The 15,225-nt window shown below is 42.0% G+C and overlaps 1 protein-coding gene across 1 annotated transcript in view; it reads left to right on the top strand.

The window, feature by feature from the left end:
• Positions 1-13,790, top strand: part of LOC308112788 (serine/threonine-protein kinase WNK2) — a 41,798-nt gene extending 28,008 nt beyond the window's left edge. Inside the window, exons 14-30 of the mRNA XM_080468551.1 lie at positions 39-368; positions 554-597; positions 1,240-1,399; positions 1,483-1,599; positions 2,488-2,658; positions 2,942-2,984; positions 3,224-3,322; positions 3,748-4,532; positions 4,891-4,948; positions 5,036-5,109; positions 5,310-5,965; positions 6,980-7,209; positions 7,401-7,625; positions 8,955-9,053; positions 11,613-11,657; positions 12,165-12,457; positions 13,343-13,790. Of these exons, the coding sequence (XP_080324677.1) occupies positions 39-368; positions 554-597; positions 1,240-1,399; positions 1,483-1,599; positions 2,488-2,658; positions 2,942-2,984; positions 3,224-3,322; positions 3,748-4,532; positions 4,891-4,948; positions 5,036-5,109; positions 5,310-5,965; positions 6,980-7,209; positions 7,401-7,625; positions 8,955-9,053; positions 11,613-11,657; positions 12,165-12,457; positions 13,343-13,693 (3,780 nt within the window). The 3' untranslated portion in view covers positions 13,694-13,790. The remainder of the gene's footprint in view (positions 1-38; positions 369-553; positions 598-1,239; positions 1,400-1,482; positions 1,600-2,487; positions 2,659-2,941; positions 2,985-3,223; positions 3,323-3,747; positions 4,533-4,890; positions 4,949-5,035; positions 5,110-5,309; positions 5,966-6,979; positions 7,210-7,400; positions 7,626-8,954; positions 9,054-11,612; positions 11,658-12,164; positions 12,458-13,342) is intronic.
• Positions 13,791-15,225: the final 1,435 nt, after the last annotated feature.

Here is a 15,225-nt window from a genome sequence, read left to right as displayed (position 1 = left end):
AGAATGTTTATGTATTTATGATATGTTTTCTATACCAGGTTCCTCAGCCAGCCAAGGTCAACCACCCTGATCGTGTTCCCTGCACTCAGTCTGTTCAACTCACACAACCTCCGGTCTTCTCTGCACCGGGGCAGAACGGGACAGACCTGGGAACAGCGACTAAAGCTGCCCAGCTGGACAATATTGGCTCCTGCCAACAGTCCCCACCGGTCCAGCCCCAGAGTCACATTCAAAGCCAAAATTCTGTGCTGCAGTCCTCTGACTCTCAGAAAGCATCATCAGGGTCTGCCAGCTCCAGTTTGACTCAGCAAAAACTCAGTTCTGCTTCAGGAGCTGCAGCTCAGGGTCCAGCAGAGACTAATACAGAGGTATGAACCTACAAACCCCTTTAATTTCTCAGCAGGCCGATTTCTTTGTTTAACAAAAGTGTACTGAGACTATACAGTACCGGTACATCATAAATTACTTGCAGAACAAAACAGTAAAAGAATAAACTAATCATGTATCTGATCTTGCTATTTCTCTCTGGGGTTTTGTGTGTGTTTATCTATAGGACCAGTTTGCAGAGAAACACACTGGAGGACAAAGCTATGACAGGTACTCACTTGTTCCATCTCACCTGTCTTATTTGTAGGAACATATTGAATGTGATTTTATAAACATTATCATGAGTGACATCTTGAAGTTCTCATATATAATTAAACACACATTAACTCCTTATGGTCCATACCGCTCCAAAAGGAGCAGCATGCATCTTCACACCATGCACGGTTTTGTACTTGACTTCAGACCCAAATATGTTTTATTGTTTTTGCAATAATAGTTCATACTCCACAAATGTATCTGCTTTAAGTTCATAAGGAGTTTAGTGTCATTTGCAGGCATCTCAGTAGCCTGCAGAGAAAACTTCACAAAAGTCGGGCATTCAGCACGGGATATAAAGACCATTACCCTCTTCCTATTCCCAATACACAATAATTCTATTGAGAAGATTGTGCTTGTGTTTTGTTGTTAGTCATTATGCTTCACAAATCATATCTACTAAATGTTATTCTGGCAGTTGTTTGCTTTTTATTAGGGATTTATTGTGGTATCAGTGAATCTGATTATAGATTTCAATTAGTTTGGTTTTCCATACCTTTCAATGCTTATCTGACACCACACACGCAGTGCTCTGTTTAGTATGTTATGGCTTGAACTTCTCATTTATTAAGAGTAATTATTTCCTTGCTGAAACAGCATCAATTCAGATGCCACATCAGGAAAAGAGATGAGTGATGGTTATGAAGGTACGCACGGTGGCAAGGGTGAAGCAAAGGTCCGTAAACATCACCGCAGGTCAACACGCACCCGTTCTCGACAGGAAAAGATCAGCAGACCCAAGCTCAGCATGTTGAATGTGGGTAAACACAATGCGCACACCTTTGGATTCAATTAAAACCAAACATTTTTAAACGTATAATGTGTTAATTCTTGTTGCAGGTGTGTAACACTGGGGACAAGATGGTGGAGTGCCAGCTGGAAACTCATAACCATAAAATGGTCACTTTTAAATTTGACCTTGACGGAGATGCACCAGAAGAGATTGCTACGTACATGGTACGTATGGTGGATGCAATGTCGTTGTTAGTTTAATTACTTTACATTTCTGTAGTGTGCTGATACACGCATGCTTCAAACACTTATACTTCCAGTTTGTATCAAAATAATCTTTTTTTTTTTCTGCCTCTTTGTGTTTTAACGTCTCCTTCAATCTAATTCACGATACGTGTAGTTATAATGCAAGTATGAACATTTACTGACATAACTACTCCGCATTTGTCAAATATAAAGCTTGTATTAAACAAAAAAAAAAAAAAACTTTATAATGAAATATCAAGTCAGTCATAATTCCACAAAAAGGGAAGCAGCCATTGGATTATCATTAGTGCAGGATTTGATTTGAAAGAAGTGTTATTTTTATCTTGGCATAAACTACAGTCCTGCACAAAAAGTTTTAGACTGGTGTAATACAATGCTCCTTATCCATCATGTAATACCATCTGATTGGCTCTGAATATATTTTGAAGCAGAGACAGCCTGCGCTCTGATCTTAACACAATCGAGTCTACCTGGGTTTACATGAAAGGACACAAAGAACATCCATAGATGATCTGTGCTTCTTTCGTTAAAACAAATTCTGTGCAAGTTCTCCTCAACACAGTTTTTGAGGACGCTGGCACAGAATTAGTTTGAAAGCTGCTTTGATGGCAAAAAGTATTCACACCTAACGTTGCTTTATCGCCTGTTTTTACTTTGCAGCCTGATGCCACTAGCTTAAAACCTTCGTTTTAACACGGCACTTGAGTAAATGAATACATGAGATTATTTTACGCTCTCCTTTTACATACGTGTTGCTGCCTCAGGTGTTGTGTCTGCTTTAGTACAAATGCTCATTGCTCAGGTAGAGTCTAAAATGTCTGACTTTACCTCTATTCTTCTCTTAAGGTGGAGAATGATTTCATTTTGCCCCTCGAGAAGGAGGTTTTCATTGAACAGCTGAAGGACATTGTGGACAAAGCTGAGGACATGCTGAGTGAGGACACAGAGGGTGAAAGGAACTCGGACCCAGGATACAGCCACAAACCAAGTGATGGAACTGACACTTTGGGAACGGAGGTGAGAAAGAAGCTTTTGGCACTTAATAGTGGGAAAAGGTGCAATCTGTTTACGAGTGCCTCTACCTCGGATTCATCATCCTGACAGCACTCTCAAAATGACTTTGCATTCAACGCTGCCAGCAAGAGCTGCCAAAAATACCAGTGCTGCTGATGTGACATCTTGATCTAACTGAATTTATTTCAGTTTCAACTATTTAGGTGGTTGGAGAAAACTTTTTAATGTCTTCTTTTAAAAAAAAAAAAAAGTCCTGTGTGTAGTTATCTTTTCTTCTTCCTTGAAGGCCTCTGCACCGAGCACACCACAGCTCGTGTACCAACAGAATGGTAAGTAATGATTATATCAAGGGAAACTGAAATGCAGCTTTTCCTCCAACATTTTGCATTTTTACAATTGTACTATGATACAACACTGGTAGTGAGATAACTTGATATTAAACTTGAAAATGTCTTTTTCTTGGTTTAGATTACTTTAAAATGGTCTGTCATTGCCTTGGGAGCTTCTGCTGAATGTACTTTTGAAATAGATTTGAATAAATACGTTTTTCTGTCTCAATTCTCAACAGTCCTCCACACTGGCAAGCGCTGGTTTATCATCTGCCCTGTGGCTGAGACACCAATGATAGACAAAGACGCTACAACATCGCGCACCTCTACAGCCCAGGGTATGCTCCTCAGTCAGGAATACTCAGTGTTAATAATTTTTTTTGTCTTTAATTTTCCCTGCCTAATGAAACAAAAGTGTTTCATGAGGATGTACTGTTTATGCCAGCCAGTTAATTATATGAGTGAACTCTATTGTTTGTCTTATTTGCTATTGTTGTTACTGAAGATGGTGCACATGTATAAGAGTGTGCATCTGCACAGTTCATCTGTTGAGGTCAGTTATGTAACCACGCTACTGCAGTGGTTCTAGGCAGAAATGAAAGGCAGGATTTCTACTTCAGCTGACAGAGCCTGATAGGGAAAGACGAGTTGTGATGTAACACTCTGGCACCCATAAGGCCAAGCTCCTCTTCTTCAAGGCCTCTGCTATTTAACTGACAATCTGTTCACCTCGTAATTACCGCTGATCTTTTTATTTCACCAGAGTCTGAGAAGTCTGCCTCATCATCAGACAGACCGGCCAGTAACACAGCTGCATTGGTTACTCCTGTCACATCTTCATCCTCCCAAAACTCCTCCTCCTCTTCAACTGTTCCCGCTGCTGCTCAGACCTCAGTGCAACCCCTAGACCAAACCAGTGGAAAAGGCCTGGTCCAGCAGACTCAGCCCTCTGTGGCCAAACATGCTCCTGCTGCCGGTGGCATCAGCCATCAGAACACCCTTCCTGTGGAAGATCCCTGCATATCTGCTGTCTCCATGGTATCAGACATGCCGTGCTGCTCTATTGTGCCACCTGTCTCTCTGGATGTGAAGGCCATTGATAAAGGGAGAGCTGGTGGTCTGGTCTCATCTCAAACTAATCAATCAAATCAGAAACCCAGCCCTACTGGAGAACATCCCTCTCAGCCGGCCTCCCATCAGTCTGTGGTCCTGCAGCAGCCTTACGCCACACCCATGCAGCCTGGGACTATGACCTCACAGCCCCAGAGTCCAGCACATCAGAGCTCCCAGAGCTCGTCAGGCCAGCAGCAAGGCGGAGGCCCAGGAGAGTCAGACAGCGAGGGGCCACGCAGGGTGGAGTTTGTCGACCGGACTATCAAGACTTTGGATGAAAAGCTGAGAAATCTGTTGTATCAGGAGCATGGTCCCTCCCAGCCCTGCAGCACCACAGCTGACCCTCAGGCCCCCAGCACAGATGGAGTCAGCTCCCCTCCGGTGTCAGATGGCCAGAGCTCCGAGGGAGCGCAGACAAAGAAAGGGGAAGCACTGGTAATATTCTGTGTATATGAAACATTCAGACACTAGTTATGCACTATGGTAATTGCATCATCATTGAATCACTTCCCTGTGCTGCACTATTGATTTAAGTATCAGCTGTAAAGCGCAAGGCCAATACTGTGTTTAGAAAGACGGCCAGGTAACTAAATTACTGCTTCACTGCAATAATTCATCCTGACCTCCTCCTCCTTCTGTGTGTGTGCATGCTACCAAAAACACATCATGATCTGACTCATTCAGACAAAACTGAGGTCAGCAGAGGCTGGAGCATATGCAATGGTTTACCACTTATCACCATTCAAATGATTGCAACCTCCCACACACATACTCTTCTTTTTTTCTCTGCTAGCCTCAGATTCCTGAGCGCACGGATAGTGTGGGAGCATTAAGTGACTCTGCAGTTGCAGGTAGGTTCCATTATTTATTTATATCCACATTGCATCATTACTGCATAGTCAAACGTTTTGAAAGAATTCTTCTTCTGGCTCGTTTAGCTACCAACAGGGTCTTAAAACAAAGAGATGTGTCTGCAAGCTCCAGTTCACACAGCTCCAAAAGCCGCTTTCAAGTAAGAATCCACTTTTAAACCTAATAATGACAAAATCTGTTCACTATAAATGTCATTTAAACAACTGAAATTGTATTATATTGTAGGTCATGATTTATGCTATTTGTCCTGCTTCCAGTTTGTTGCTCAAACATTGCATTAGTTTGCGATGTGTATGAACGCTAACTTTGTTATTAGCATGGGTTTTATTATCGCTCCAGATCATCCCAACTCCACCCGATGCCATTTGTCGTTTGGAGAAAAGCAAGACCAGCTGCAGCAGCGGCAATTCCCCGCCGCCCTCTAGTGGTTCTGGAGGGTCTCACAGCCAGACCCAGTGCAAAAAGGGGAGAGAAAGTGACTGTGTGGCTTTGTCCACGTCTTCTGTGCTGCCTGGTACTGAGAATGGCAATGCAGGAATATTGAAACTTCCCAATAACCGCTACTCTGCCCCTCCAAACTTCTATCAGCCAACCCCGACTTCCAGTCCTGACAGCACCCCACGCCACATCCCCCGGGCCCAAACGATGGACGCGTCAACCCGTCACCACTATCACCCGTCGCCACACCTTTACTCTGACTCTGCAGATGAAGAAAGCAGCAGCGTAGCTCCTCCTGTTCACCACACGCCTCCTGCTCACGCTCTTTCAGAGCACAGTGGGAGTGACCTCATGAAGAGAGCCGTTGCCTTTCTGCGGCGTTCTGGTCGGAGCAAAAGTGAGCAGAGCTCTGATTCACCAGCCCGGCAGCCAGTGACCATGAATGGTCACACTCCACCTTCTGCAGGACACCCTCACTCATCCTACATCAGCAGCGACAACGACTCCGAGTTTGAGGATGCAGATATGAAGAAAGAGCTGCAGAAACTGAGAGAAAAGTAAAGTCACACATTTGCATGCGCGCAGGGCTGCACTGACGTGTAACAGAGCCTGTTGGATGTATTATCATCTATGTACAGTAATTGGTTATTTAAAAAAGCTGTGAGTTACTATTTGTTTACACCCCAGCTGTAATTAGAAAGTCTTTCAAGTTACTGCACATCAGCATCAGAATTTAAAAGCCAGTCAGCACTAAGCACCAGAGCATTTGCAGTAGCAAAGCATTTAGTTCATCAGAATAGGGGTTTCGCTTGAAAATAGTTAATTCCAACCAATTCCCAATTCCCCTCTAGAATATATGACAGAAATGCCCGCTGCTTAGCTGTCAGATAAAAAAGACAAATTATCTGACAAATTATTAGTTCACAGTGGATTAAGGCCAGGAAAAGCTAAATCTATGAACTTCTTCATTCAGTAACCTTTCAGTCCAATATATCTCCTCTTAAGTTGGAGCATCTTTTGTGTACATGAAGTTAACAAACCAAGGTATAATTACAATCAATAGTATTCAAAGGTTTCCTTTCATCTCAAAGTTACCCATGGTTTGTGCTACAGTACTGCTGTCACGAATTACGGCAGTATTTTTTCTACTTGAGTTTATCTAAACTTTGCAGAGATGGGAGGGAGGCTTTATCAGGCAAATAGTTCAGCGAGTAGCTCAATGTATCACATGACCACAACATCTAAGAGAGAGTTTTAGCTGTAGCTCTTAGTACAGATGTGTTAAATGTTTTTCAATGTTTTCAATGATTCTGATGATTTCAGAGCAGCATGAAAAGTTGTTCGTTTGTTAGTTTAGGTTATTTTTGCATGAAAAAATAAGGATTTTGAAGGATTCTTATAACTTGATGTGTGCATCCTGGGAAAACCGATGCATCTTTTGATTTATTCATGGAGGTAAACAAGAGTGTAAATTATTGGAGAATAAAACATGAAAAGATAGCGTGTGAGTGCCCTCTCAAATGGTTCAAGCTAATTTATTCCTATTGTCTCGTCCTGAAACCTCTCATCAGACACATGAAGGAGATCTCGGAGCTGCAGGCTTTCCAAAGGAGTGAAATTGAGCACTTGTACAAGGAGCTGGGAAAAGCTTTGCCCCCAAACGTCAGCCTCCTCCACGCTGCACCCCCAACTGGCCGCAGGCGCAGGACCAGCAAACACAAGTTGAAACCCGGAAAACTGCTCAATCCCATGGTGCAGCAGCTCCGAAACAACCTGAACACCAGCAATGTTGAGAGGAAAGGTGTGTGGGTTGGTGGTGGCGTGACAAGTGGGTTATGTGCAAGAAGAGAGAACTTTTATAGTCGGTAGCGCCCATTTTGTCTGTGAAAAGCAGAGGAATGGCAACATGTCAAGAAAACAGTAGGAGTGTGATTCATAGCGATTCACTCTGACTCACACTTGGATTTTTTTATTTATTTTTTTCCCTTAAAGGTGAAAGCGCCGCTAGTTCATCTGGCTCTCCAGCCAAAAGTTCACTTCTCTCAGATGGCTCCCCTCACTCCAGTGGCAGCTCCAGCTCGAGCAATCACAGCGGTGCAGCCCCGGAGCAGGTCCACACCCAGCAGCCCTGCTCCTTGAAGGGCTCTTTCTCTTCCGACAACATCTACGCCGGGCTGCATGGTGACGCACCGGACCACCAAGCTGGCAATGGCCAAGGTACACATATGTTCATGTGCATGATCGTGTGTCTGTGTGGATGGCACGTACAATCCACAAAAATGCCTTTAGAACTGTACAAGTGCTTTAAATGATTAATGTTTTGACAACTACATCACCAACCATTTATTCACGTAACTCTCGCAGGGACATTTCAAACACTGCATATATTATAATAACAGTGGTAGGCCTTCAAGTTGGTTAATGTGTTTTTGTTCCATTGGTGCAATTTTTTGGAATAAGCAAAACAATGCCTGTTGTGCTTTACATTCAGTCTGTGCACTGTGTCCGGCTATTCTTTGTCAGATGCACGATCGAAGAGTTTCTGAGCCAATCAAGATGACACATAACTCACAAAATCAACTGTTTTCCCAATTAGTAAATTATTAACCTTTTTTATAAACATGTTTACATTGTAAATTTGGTTTTATAAGCTCAAGTCATTACTTGAGTTATGTAGCAGTGGGAGTTTTAACTGCTGAGGTAATGCAAAGTGGATGCCAAGAACTCCAAACATAAAGTGAGATACTATTCAGTGAATCTGCGATGTTCAGCAGTTTTTAAGGACAATTAATCTTTAATAGACTACTACTGCATAAAGATTGTAGCACACAGTTTGTTTTCATTTTATTTTCAAATGCAGTATCTCTAGCAAAATGTCTTTACGTCCTTATTTTTAAAAAGAAAAGCACTTGTTTTGAAATAGCATTTTTCTTTTCTTTTCTTTGATTTAATGTTGGTATTTCAATTCATTCATCTTACATTAGATTTTCTCTAGTACTGTAGTGAAAAGAATCTCCTCACATAAAAAGTTGGTTCAGTACAAGGTCAGGAACTCTGCAGCTTATTGCGGATAATAAATGTGGATTTGTCTCTGAATTCTTTAGTCAAACTTAGTCAAAGTCATCCCTCTTAAACTTCAAGGTTTTGTTTAATGGGCTGATTTCACACTTCTTTTCTATGCAATTAAATAAGTATTGCATTCAAATTGTCGAAAGATAATCCAGTCTATGGCAACCACACACGGAAAAAGCGTTTATTTGTTCCTGTGTATTGAATGTAGTGCCATGGGTCCATTCATCAGCTCCCCACAATCCATTTAATACCAGTGGTCTCCATTACCAAATGTAATTGTCTTCATAAAACTGACTTGAAGTAGTTTTTCATTCACCATCAGAGAAAATAAGGGGATCCTTCATGTCAAATTCCTTCTCACTGTCCTTTTTCTGGTGCTTTTAATGGTGGGGTTTCTCATCCCAGTCTCTGTGCACTTTTACAAAGCATCTCTCTTGTTTCTTCTCTTCTTCCCTCTTATATTCATTTTTACAGGCTGGACGGTTTACCACCAAACGTCAGAGAGAGTCACCTATAAATCTAGTAGCAAACCACGTGCTAGATTCCTCAGTGGACCTGTGTCTCTGTCCATCTGTTTGTATTTGTTCTTTTCTATTTCCCCTCACTCATTCCCACCTCCTCTTTATTTAACCAGTCTTTCTTCTCTATCAGCCATATTTTCTTTTATCTCCACGTAATCTGTTGGATGTTTTATTTTGACCCCTCTCTCGGGTCTCCTCATCTGACGTACATCACCGATTTTCTCCTCCAACCACTCACACTTCCCTCCTCAACAACCTTGAGGCTTGTGTTCTGTACAGTTTGTTGTTTTTTTTTCTTTCTTTTTCTGACCGCCAGAGGATATCCATCACATGCACACGTGATCTGTTTTTACCTCCAACCTGTGACTCTAAAATCACACCAATCCAGGCACACACAATCAAAATCCTGAAAATGAAAGGTTTGTGCAGCCAGAAAATGTTTTATTGTCTTTTTAAATCTGGTCCTTCAGTGACATAACTATTGAAAATGGATGTTGATACTTCCTAGTTTGTCACTTCTCCCATCAGAACTCTATAAACATAGCTTCCTCTAATAAACAAACGAACTAGCATTTCATTTGTCTTTATGAACCGTATTTAAAACCCAGTCGCTACTTAACTGGCTGTTTTTGTTCTGTTGCTTCCTGATGAGACGGGAGGAACTATAACTACGCCCGTGACCATGACATTACCTGTAGATAATTGTTGTTGTGAAGTCCTCTCCTAGTGTTTTCATCTGTGGAATATAAAACTGTTTGACTTTAATACACTGCTGAAGGGGACAGCGGTTTATTTATATAACTTCATTTAAATAGGTCTTTCAAAGAACTTGGAAATGCATTTAATTAAAACATTGCAGGAATGTCAAAATAAAGCCATAGTGGGAAAACATGGTGGCAGGAAGTGCACTAATCTGCATGGTTGAAATATAAAAACACCATTTAGTACATTAGCTATCCACTTTTGGAAAATTAAACGTATTTTTCAAATATCTGCATCTTCTCCTTCTCCTGTATTTTCTCAGGTTGGAGTTGTAGTATCAACATCAAGTGTCTGCTGAGCTTTTTCAGTGAACTTTTTAATTAGAATGTATTTCCATAGCACATCATGTATCCCATCATGCATGTGCACTCTTCAAGAGCAACAACGGCCACTTTACCAACATTCTATAGACATTTCAGTGTTTGGTGATTCGATGAAGAGTTGCTCTCCAAAATGATCCAATAGTGTTTTAATGACTTCAGAATGACCTTAAAGAGAATATCTTTAGATTAGTGTCTCCAATATGAAACCGGAAACATTTCCAGGCTGTGCTTCCTCTCATCCAGCTGTGTGTGGTCTTTAACACACATACACATACATGCATACTTCTCTGTACACAGACTTTCCTCTGGCCATCATCCACAACTTGCAGAACTGCAGTTGCATCCATAATCATTAATTTGTGGGAGCATTGCCCTCTTTGCTTTGTGCAGCGCTTCTGGCTTTTACAAAAAAAACCCGACCCCACAAGCACACATCAGGCTTGTGAATGGCTCGTCCTGTCCAAACATGGGCCTGAGGTCAGACCTTAAACAACAAGTGTGTCTGTGTTACAAGTGTGCCAGAGTCTTTTATACCCTATTTTATTTATTGTGTGTTTCCATCCACTCTTAATTTTGATCGTGTAACATCTCCAAAGTCGAGGCACTTTGCCCAAGTTTGCCCTCCTATGTGCACTAACACAGAGACCCCCTCCCCACCCCCACCCCTCCCCCGTAAGCAGGGCTCTTTGCTTTGGTAGAGGAAGCTCGCTCTGTCCCTCATGTTTGGATGGAGAAGACGTGCATGGTGCAGGCGCCAGGCAGGGCACTGATGGAGACTTGCTCCGCCATACGAAGGGCTGTATCATCAATATTACTCTTTTCTTTTCTTTGTTCACCTCTCCTCAGTTACCTGCATGGTTTTTTGTTTTGTTTTTTACAAGCGCTGACTCTTGATGGGTTGCAGCTACTGTCTCTGTGCTCTTTCAGTTTCGTAAAGTTTTACTTATTTTAGTTTCACAGTTTGTTTTACAGGCTTTCTCACATCGATTAAGGGATGTTTTGTTTTTTTAACTCGGGCTTCAGCCTTCTTCTCTTAGACAACACAATTTTCTTGTTTTAATCTCTCCTCACCAACTAATAGACCTAATCTTTTTACACACAATTTTACCAAATAACTACAAATGACTATCGTCTCCATGTGAGCAGATTTGGTTAGAATAATGTCTGCATTTGACCGGACGTCTGTCCAACTCGGGACTGTTAAAGATGTTTTCTTCTTTTCCAATCCATATAAAAATGGTCCTGACATGGTAAATACACCGGCAGAGAGGATCATGTAACACCTCAAGCCAAAGCAGAGGCACACTCTCCACCCTGTCACACAGTTCCTCTCTTCAAAGAACACCTAGGCTCTTTCTTCCAGTCCTCCTCACCTTTAAACCCCTTGTCTTCCCTCTTTCTCCTTCTCTCTCCCTGATCGTTTTAATAGCTGAATGTGCTTTTGAAGCAGCTTGTCCACATACTTGTGGTGTGCAGTGTGTCCTGGCCTAACTGTTTCTGTCTTGTGCTGTTCTACCTTTTTATAGGGTCCACTCTGAAACGACTATGTCTAGGCAAAGAGCGCAGTAGTAGTAACTATCTCATTTACTTTTCTACTCTCTGTCTTTCTTACTCTGTCCTCACTATTTTAGTCGTGTTTGTATGTATACTGTTTTGTTCTGTTTTTCTCTGCATTGTTCTGGCACTTGACTCTGTTGAAAAACGTTGGGTACTTTATTGATTGTCGAGTTAATTTGTGTTTCGTCTTGCATGGCAATGTGCCTTTATGTCTTGACGGCAGAAATGCGTCGTTGCTTGCACATCAAACATTTTCATTGTTTTGTAATTACACGTAAAATCTGTGTCTTCTGATCCTTTGGCTGCTATGCTGGCAAGATGTGCCACAATTTAAACACGTTTAGTCACCAAAATCATGAAGACTGTTGAAAGGCTTTCATGAGGGCGACATTATGGGCCCATTTGTCCAAATTGTTGTTCAGCCTGCCATACAGCAGTCAATTGGCTTGACAAGTCTATTTATTTATTCATTTTAACTAGATGAAGGGGACCGGGCCTTTGACACGTTTGTGTCTTTTCAGGGTCGTCTCTCAACACCACCACATCTCAGACAGCCCCCAGTCAGACGCAGACCCTCAACGCGACCACGTCCTCGCCCCCTGCCCAGCCAATCACACGGCTCGCTCAGGTCCAGACCAACAACAGCAACAACAAGAGAGGCACGTTTACCGATGATTTTCACAAGCTGGTTGACGACTGGACCAAGGAGACCCTCGCGGCGGCCAATCAACCGCGACCCTCTCTGAATCAGATGAAAGAGCAGAAACGCCAGCAGGGCCTGCAAGACAGAGCGCCACCGATGGGAGCACGTGAGGTACTGCACTGAAAATGTGCACGCAGACACTGCTGCTTTCTGCTATATCTCGTGAGACTAAAGGGATGTGCCTGTAGGCCAGACTGTCACAGATCAATTTATCATGACCGTTCAAATGATACTTGACTACCACAGGCATTTCTTCACCAGAACATCAGTTTTGTTGCAGTGTGCTCTACTTGATTTCTTTTTTTTTTTACTGACAAACTGAAAGGTAACCATTTTAGAAAGAACAACCTCAAAACAACAGCATTGAGGGCCATTTGAATACCATTTTTTAAGAAATCAACATTTCATACACGCCAAAAAAACGAAAATCAAACAGTGCAGTTATTTTTTGAGTACGACAAAAAGATTTTGACAATGAAGGAACGTTTATCGATGCTCATTTCTGTGTCTGAAAAAAACAAAACACTTTTCACATTAAATAAATTTTTTGTTAAATTACTGAATGTATACATTCCTAATCCACTGGTCCATTGATCATTATAATTCAGTGTTTAAAAACCACTAAGACTCAACAGATATTGGTATTTTTGAAAAAAGGCATTCCTACATGCTTGCGTCTCAACATGTGCAGGAGACATACAGCTAAAAAGCAATCTGTTTAGTTTACTTTAATGATGATTTCTTCTTTCTTAATCCGCTTATGGAGAGGTTCAACCCACCTCTTCATTGCCATTGGCGTATAAACCTGGTTCAGCCTGTTACACAGATTAAATTATTTACTCAGACCATTTTTGTTCTCCTGTGGCCTTTGAACGGATCATATCAGGATCCATGTGAACGCACCCAGTGAAAGAGAAGACTAACGATCAATTTCAGGGTTTTGTATTGAATGTCTCGGTCTTGGCAGGATTTTTAACGATACACCTTCTGTTTCAGATGAAATGTCATGCTGATCTCAGCAAGTTCCAGCTGCCTCTCTCCTGCCCGCTGACTGCTGCTTTAGGCCCCGCAATGCCTGCGACTCTCGCCCCAAGCTCCTCTGCTGTGATCTCTCCTGGTTACCTGGTGCCTGCAGGCTCCTACAGAGGGCGGGCCCCCGCTCCGCTTTACGCCCAGCAGTGGCCCACCATGCCGAGCCCCGTCGGGTCCGTGGTTCCCGTCGGCTTGCTTGGTACCGCTCGAATGATGCCCTATTCTACAATGGCTAATCCAGGGATCCAAGGTTACCCTGTGGTCATGCACAATCCTGAGAATGGCCCCTGTCCAAAAAACACGAGGACTATCTGATTTGTTCTGAGACTGTGTGTGCGTGTGTGTGTGTGAGACTGTGTGTGTGTGAGACTGTGTGTGTGTGAGACTGTGTGTGTGTGAGACTGTGTGTGTGTGAGACTGTGTGTTTGCAAGACAGTTTAGCTCCACTCTGTTCACCGGAGCCACTCTTGTACATAGTCTGCTTTTGTAAATAACATGGCGCAAGTGTTAAAATTCTTTATACAACACTTCTATCTGTTGTGAGCTGCGTCTGTGAATGCTTGTGTGTGTAGATATGTGTGTGTCTAATGTACAGTACATGTGAGGTATGTCTGAAAACCGAACGCTTTCTGGTTTTGGTCTTGACTAAACTTAGCCATACAAGACATTTTATCTGTGGTCACAAAAGCATATTTGACTTTATCCTGTGTTACTGCGGTTTTCACATTGCTTTTGCCTTTCTGTGTTGCGTACACTTTAAACACTACATTGGAATCCAAATACCAGTGGCGTGAGATAAACGTAAAGAGGACAGTATTTATGATGGAAATATGTGAAGGAATGTAGTGCCTTGAACATTGATTTATATATATTCTTTTTTTTTTTTTTTTTTTCATTTGAAGGTAGCTTGAGTGCAGTTTTTTTGTTTGTTTGTTTGTTTTTGATTCGATTTTTTAATGCATTTCAGACAATTTTCCTTTGGTTTACATATGAATGCCCTTGTAGAACTGCACTATTAACACAGTATATTCTCTTTATTTAAATAATAAAATTAAGTTTTAACTCTTGTTTACTTTCCACCCCTGTGACAGATGGAATGCCATAGTGGTGAGATGTCCCGATGCCTTGCAGAAACATGGTTGATCTGTGATGAGGGAAGGAAAAAAATAAAACATAAACGCCAGCAGCCAAAATCCACTCATTCAGGTCAAATGGTTCAGTTGGACACGGCCTCCTTTTTTTCGATGGGACAGCCGATGCGTTGGGCAGCACGAGCGCTGGCAGTGTTGTAGCCTTGTGTGCGGAGGAGAAGGCGGTGTTCAGAGCCATACATACTGTACATAGTGCTTTCTACAGTATATGCCTCTGGTAGTGTTTTTGGTAAGAATGTAGCAATTAATGTGAAGTGTTGAGGCTCAAAAGTGCAATTTTACCCCTCCACAAAGCTTTGATCGTGGCCTCGCCACAAGCCTTATCGCTTTGTGCGACAGGAGCAAGCTGAGAAGTTAAAACGATTCCACAAACCACAGCAGCAGACCGAAATGACCAAGCATAGTATGAATATCACAAACCACAAAGCAAACTTTAATTCACTACTGCTAAACGTTCTTAAAACTTTGGTTATTAGTCAGCATACACTGTATGTAAAAAAAAACAAAACAAAAACTTACCAAATGTATTTTGTTTAGTTTTTTTTCCATAATGCTGCTATCATCTGTCAAGGTGATCCCACTGTATAGTTCTGTTCACACATGATGGTACATAAGATGAGACTCCAATTAATTTAACAAATGAAACCTTCTCGAAGCAGTGTTATTGCCTTGTTGAAATTTGGACGTGTTGATTTC

Source organism: Lipophrys pholis (genome assembly GCF_963383615.2).
Source record: "Lipophrys pholis genome assembly, chromosome: 8".
NCBI lineage: Eukaryota > Metazoa > Chordata > Actinopteri > Blenniiformes > Blenniidae > Lipophrys > Lipophrys pholis.
This window is presented reverse-complemented; position numbering and strand designations above follow the sequence as displayed.